Genomic DNA, 6,868 nt, shown 5'->3' with positions numbered 1-6,868 from the left:
CACCGTACTGGGCATTAGGACCCACACGAACCGCAGGGTGAGCGCCCCCTGCTGGTCCCACTAACACCTCTTCCAGCAGCAACCTTTGTTTTTCCCAGGAGTTCTCCCATCCAGGTACTGACCAGGCTCACACCTGCTTAGCTTCAGTGGGTTGCCAGGGGTGAGTTGCAGAGTGATATGGCTGCTGGCCATTCAATTCAACGTGAACACATGTGATTAAACCTTCTTCAGGTGTGTGGGAAAGAGAGGACATTAACAGGCCAACAGGAGAGAACAGGAAGAACAGTGGTCAGAGCAGGTGAGAAAGAGTGTCCTGGGGAAAAGGTGTGAAAAGATGTAATTGGTAAATAAATGTAGAGGCTCCATAAAGAAATAAGTCTATCACTGAGAGATGAGGGAAGATGAGATCCAATGTCAAGGGTGATCTTGGGTCTTGATACATCTCCTGAAATTCCAAGGATGCAGCCTAAGAGGTTAGAGCAATGATTTTAACTCATCTGGCCATGACTACATTGACACTTCTTCTGGATAAATACATGTACGCTTAACAGACCAGCGGCAAGGAGCTAATTATTGTCAGTGTATGTAATTATGATGCATGTAATTACCATTCATACAGCATTGTCACAAACAATGATAACACCTAGTTTAGTAATTATACACCTTGCATATGCAAGAATCAAGACGCCTGCTTAATGCTTTCTTTTTCAGTATGATCACCACAATCACGAATCAAGAACGCACAATAAAGTGAAGTGACAAAGATGAATGCAACAGCTGTCTTTAATCTTTAATGGCAAAAACAACACCTATAAAATGGCTCTAACAAACACAAAGTACATACAGAAGGAACGGTCAATTTTGTATGAACACAACTTTTTCAGAATAAAAGATTATTTTCTTCAGATGCAACCTTGCTATTGTTAGGTAATGCCAACACTAAGAACACTTATTAAGAACCATTATTAAGTAGATATTGGGTGCGTTTTTACTTTATCTATGTTAACATAGCCAGAACTAAATCAGAGTTCAACTCAGATTTACAAGCCTTTACTTCAGTATTGCAGCATTTTCAACTGTATTGTCTATAAATCTAGAGCAAAGCATAAAACCAAACAGGGGTATCAGACAGCAGTGATCCCTCTATCATGCATTTCTTGGTTCCAGTAGTTATTTATTGCTTTGAATTATCTTGTGGACAAGTATTGAAGCTGGGAAGTCCATGACTATGATTCCCCAACGAATTGTTTGGTCTCCAAATCCATTCAAGTAGTAGTAGAGCTCAGGATTGACTCTATCAGCAACTGCGTTAGGGTATGCCCCACCACTCGACCCTGAAGCAAAGGTCAGAAAGATCTGGGAGCGATCGCCATACATTGCCTTTTCTAGGTGGTCCTTCACTCCTGACCACTTCTGTGGGGTGTGAAAAATTGTTGGAACATGGTAATCATCTGCAATATCTAATGACCAATAGTTAATGCCAACAGAAGCACAGGGATAGTTTTGTATAATTACTATCTTTCCCCGTGCTTCACCAAGGGTTGGGACTTGGTTTTTCACCCAGAAATTTGATTGGCCATACGCCTCAATTTTGTTTTTCAGAGTTTCGTCAAAAGAGTTAGTGCAGCCTGTTTCATTGTATTCTTCTTTTATGCGCATGAGAATCGCTTCTCCTGTGTTTTCTTTCAGGAACGCAATGGTCTCTCGAAACACATCCCCCAGAACCGCTTGCTGATAAACTAGATCATGGTGAATGGTGAGATTGTTTTCAATATGTCGACATCGAATGTCAACGAATCGTATGCCAGCCTTATATTGCTGAGAGAGAGGCCATCTCTGACATTCAACCAAGGCGCCTCCATAGAAAGCCATGGTGTTATGTGTCCCAGGAATTGAGAGCTCAGCCACAGACTTGCTGTCAGAGATGTCAGCCATCCAATTGGGCCACAGGGCATCAGGAGTACTATCCCAGTCACATACGGGTGTTCCCTGTTCATTTCCCATCTTTACAAGCTCAATAGGTGCATGAACTGAAAGTAGAAAGAAAACATGGACATAATTATACACCTGAAGAAGGCTCCACGGCCGAAACGTTGTGTTTTCTCTCTTCTCTTTTCAGCCTGGAATAAACCTATTACTTGTTCCTTTGCATTATTATACAATGACCAAATTGTTGTTGTCATTTTTTTGTTAATCATGGCTGACCTGATTGGCAGACAGAAAGAAGTCTCTTCTTCTCCTCAGAAAGACGTCTCCAATTTCTGGAACTTTGGTCTGTTGGGAATTGGATCTCACTCACAGGGCTTCACCTGCAGTGGATGAGAGAGTTATGACCAGCCCTACTGATAGGCTACTTTCATAGGTAGGTAGGTCCCCTTTTCAGGCCATAAAGGCCCATGGGGAATGGGGGGCAAGGGCCACCATTTTTCTTGACCATCTGACACTGGAGGTAGAGGCGATGTGGTCAGCATCACGCTCCGGCTGGCCTATTACCCCCAGAAGGATTAACCCCTCATTTGAGTGGACCTGGGAGCCGTCTGGAAGGAATTAAAGCTGCATGGCTTGCCCCTACCTGGAATTGAACCCGCCCATGCCGTCTGAACTGCCACGGCTCCAGACTTAGTCTGTAGGCACATAAAAAAAAAGACTAGAAGGAACCTGAATGACTTTCAAAGACTGACTTGCATTTGTGTGCTGTGAGTTGCACTGGAGCCGATACAACTGAACTAAACTGCTCTGAACTAACATGAAAGGGTTTCTTCAAGGAAAACCTCCAGTGTTTCTCAGTAAATTTGTATAAGTTTCCATTCAGTCATATCAAGGAACTTCAGGTACATTTGCTTCTTTGGAAAATGAAATGTAGTGGTTTTTAGTTTAGCCCCTCCCAACAGAGTGATGCCTTGAGGGTTCAGTGGTGGAATTCTCACCTGCCACGTAGGAGGTCTGAGTTCGATTCACAGCCAATGTGCAAGATGTATTTTTAACAAATAGCCCCTTAGGGCTAATAAAGACTATTTTCTTAATAATAAAATACATTAATATGTATACTGTATTGACATCTTATTCATTATATATATCACAGTATATTAAATATGAAATTAATAATAATATACATAACAGTAATTACCTGCATAGAGTTACTGTAGAAAATCTGACACCATGGGGCATTTTCACAAAGCGTGTTTCCTCAGCCAGATATCTAAAAAATTGTTTTTTTTACAGTCTGTTGTGAATGTGATGTGTTTTCTTCAGGTTTACATACGCATTAAATAATTGATGTTTTCTTTTAATGCTTAAGTAACAATGTAACTTAAAAGTATGTAAGACATATTTTGCCATGAATATATAAAAAAGCAATTTATTACAAAACCGTGAATCTTAGCATATCCCTACCTCCCATCAATATGTTGCTAAGGTGTCTTTATCGTGTAAATCCGCACAGAAACCTGTTATTCTAATTGCCCATTTCAGCAGCTGTCAGCAGTAGCACAGCCAGGATTTTATATTTGGGGTAGCAGGGAAACCAGCATAAAACTGTAACCCCAGGGCTGTTGCAGGCAAAAAAAAAATGAAGCTGGGAGTGTCTGTATTCGACAAAGCAACTTGGCCGCCAGCCAAGAATTGGCATATCGCTCTTTGACACACGTGTCCCTTTTAAATGAATTTCTGAAAAGCAGGGCAATCAATAACATTCTGTACAGTGAACACATGGTCTGTTGTTGAGATACACCACCTTTTGGAGTTAACTAAAGATGATAAAATGCAGCGGGTCGCACTATACTAAGCTAAGTGCATGACATATTTAATTGAAAATGTCTGCAACTACAACTGTTTGTATGCAAAATAGTTTTGGAAAGTAACCTCTTTCTAAACAGCAAGGGTTTATGCTGCTTACTGGGCTGGACACATATGTGTTTGATGAAGCCTGCTGTCTACAAGGGGAGTATGTGAAGTGCAGTGTAGGAGAAGAAAAGTCACCTGTAGGAGATGAAATGTCATATTTGGGAGAATAAAAGTCCTTCACATGTTTTACCCAGGCTATGTTAATTTAGTCACCAGTTTAAGATTTAGTCATTGTCTTAGTCAGGTCGCTTAAAACATCTAAACACTACTTTTAATTTAGTCTAGTTGACTAAATATGGAATATAATTAGTCTTCCCTTACTAAGTAATTAGAAATTACTAATTCATAAAGCGTAGTAATTAGTCTTTTGCTCTTATTTTGACTTTAAAATAATAGGAGTCTGTTAAGAATACTATAGTATAAACGATAGTATAAAGTCTAACAATGTAACTTTAAACATGTAAGACAGATTATGTCATGAATAATTAAAAATGATTGGATTTATTACAAAATCCTGAACATGAATGATCTTATCATTATTATTTATATTTATTTTATATTTAGCCCCTCCCCCAAACATTAACTGGATTTCTTTACTCTCTACTGCAGTATTTACGTTTGGTAAACAAGCATTGCTGTTTCCATTTGCTACAGTCTTTTGCAACAGCAACAGCAAGTGTTAAATTTTCCTTTGGAATCACAATGAGAGCAAGTGTTCATGTTAGAACCAGCATGTCAAAACATTTTGCTAAATAACTACTGCACGTGACTAAATTAAAGAATCTGATGCAGAAAATGTGTATGAGGGAGGTGGAATACTGTTGTGTACCTTATTTTAAGGTGCCACAACCAACTATATAATATATTTATATTATTAAAATTAATATTAATAATGTTCAGAATCTTTATCATACTTTTGATTTTTCTTTTTTAGCTACCCAAATGTTCCCTTAGTTATATCACTCTATATTAATATCCCACATTAAATAAATGTAAAGAAGTAGCACAACAGATTAAATTAAGCTACTGTTTTACTAACATTTGACTCACCACAGATGATCAATCCCTTTGATCGACTCTCTGGGCAGTACAGCGCACTTATAGCTAACTGAAGCAATACGTTTTGACACACATTTGGAACAGCTGCATCTGTTCATAGTTGGCATTTAATTGAACTGCATAATTGGAATATTTCTAACCAGGATCCAGGTTACCTGGTGTCTGCCTACTGTTAATAAAATATTAACAGTTTAATTCATTACTCAAAAAAGAACAAAAAAGGCTAGGCCTTCAAGGAACCGACTTTGAGATCTCTGGTCCACACAGCTGGCATAATGATTATATATCGACTACAGCTGGAGCTAAACATTGTATAGGATTCAACATACATCCTTTCAACATCATAGTGTTGGACTTCCAAAGTGTCTTTAATCACCTAATCACCATGTTTTCTCTGGCTTCTACAACTCTAGTACTGAGGTAGGATGTTGTATGTAGCCCATAGACATTTTATTCTGTGATTATTTATCTCAGTATCATGTTGGACACACCATCAGCAGCAGACAAGCTGCCAGTCCTTTGTGTAATCCTCACAACCATTACCAAGCTTAAACCATGCCTCTATTTTGGGAATCGTTATTATCATTTTATTAAAAGTGAAGCCAGTTTTAAGAACCATATAAGCTACAGTACTTGTGATTTTCCCTTCAAAATGTGTTGTAATACTTTTCCCATGGACACCTGCTATTGGCAAAACATGATGTTTTACACAGACTGCTCCTGTCAAAGGACTGTTTTACCCCATTATCTCCAAATGTGGTACAGTAGGTGATTCTAAATACACCGATGTTTAGATGTAACAAAATGCAGTTCCTATATATCATTTTAGCCACCTAAGTGCCTGTATTGTTTGATCAATTCAATCTACTTGAATTTTTCAGGTTTTATTAACAGCCGGACCCTGAGATGCACCAGGTTGAAATAGTCCATTAATGCAACACTGGGCTATTTCCTCCTTGGCAAAGCATAAGCATGCTATAATTTATTCTTCTTCATTACATGATTAACAAGTTCAGTCTTTTTATTGTTTTCCCAAAACTGTCTAGAACTGGATGGTTCCCCCTAACTAGTGAATTAAAAAAAAGGGATTGTTAGATATAACAGACCTCTCTTCAGCTGTAGACTGTTACACTGCTTCTGCTGTCAGATAGAGTGGCAGTGTGATGATCGGCTGAGGTCCAAGCGCAGATCTCAGATCAGGGTGCTGCTTCGGGTTTTTCCAGAGTGGTTTCTGTGAGGGTGTTAAAGCAGAGAGATGGTGCAGGCAGATATTGAGACTAAGATTGCTCCAGTGGCAGAAAGTCTGCCTGTAAACTGCAGCGAGAGTGCTGGAGCAAAAATAGCCTGATTGGAAAAGGCATGAGAAAGCTGTGGGATTAAAGTAAGTAAGCCGAAGCCCCAGATGAGACAGCTGCTGGGAAAAAATAGAGGATGACAGCTGAACTGGTGGAGACTGTGAAAGAGCAAACTCTGCCGATATGTTAGGTGAGATAGACAGGAGATATATTAGGTGAGAAAGACAGGAGATATATTACAGTAGGTGAGAATATATTCAACTTCAGCGCATCTGACAGTAAATCGAGAACTAGCGTATCCAAAATCTTCAAAGACATTGCTAAAGTCAACAGGGTGGCCTTCAGAATAAACAGTGAAGCAGGGGACACCAGCGGAGACGGAGTGGAAATGCATCTAAACCTGAAAACAAAAGGCACTTTTTCAGCCAAGTGACCCTGTCACAGTTAACTGTGGTTTAAAAGATCCAAAGATCTGTTTACAGAGCCTTGTAAAAATATTCTCCCTTGTGAAGTTCCCACATTTTCTTTCTGTTGGAGCTTGTAATCATGACAGTTTTCAATAGGACATAGGACATACAGTAATCTATACAAGATGGCTGACAGCTGCTGACAGTATTTAAAACATAAGGAAGATTAGAGGCCTGTAAATTGCATTGTTTTGGCACAAGCCA

General features: G+C 39.3%; 1 protein-coding gene across 1 annotated transcript; it reads right to left on the bottom strand.

Annotated features, from left to right (window-relative positions):
- Window positions 1-772: 772 nt before the first annotated feature.
- Window positions 773-6,194, bottom strand: LOC148809456 (uncharacterized). The gene is made up of 3 exons (XM_088909261.1): window positions 6,009-6,194; window positions 2,206-2,309; window positions 773-2,030 (listed from the first exon to the last, which is right to left on the bottom strand). The coding sequence occupies exon 3, from the start codon at window positions 2,002-2,004 to the stop codon at window positions 1,171-1,173; it is 834 nt and encodes a 277-aa protein (XP_088765387.1). The 5' UTR covers window positions 2,005-2,030; window positions 2,206-2,309; window positions 6,009-6,194; the 3' UTR covers window positions 773-1,170.
- Between the last annotated feature and the right edge of the window lie 674 nt (window positions 6,195-6,868).

This window comes from Atractosteus spatula, unplaced genomic scaffold (genome assembly GCF_055471065.1).
Source record: "Atractosteus spatula isolate fAtrSpa1 unplaced genomic scaffold, fAtrSpa1.hap1 Scaffold_13, whole genome shotgun sequence".
Taxonomy (NCBI): Eukaryota; Metazoa; Chordata; class Actinopteri; order Semionotiformes; family Lepisosteidae; genus Atractosteus; species Atractosteus spatula.
This window is presented reverse-complemented; position numbering and strand designations above follow the sequence as displayed.

Coding starts and splice junctions, on each gene's coding strand:
- LOC148809456 (XM_088909261.1), bottom strand. CDS start 2,004: ATGGGAAATGAACAGGGAACACCCGTATGTGACTGGGATAGTACTCCT.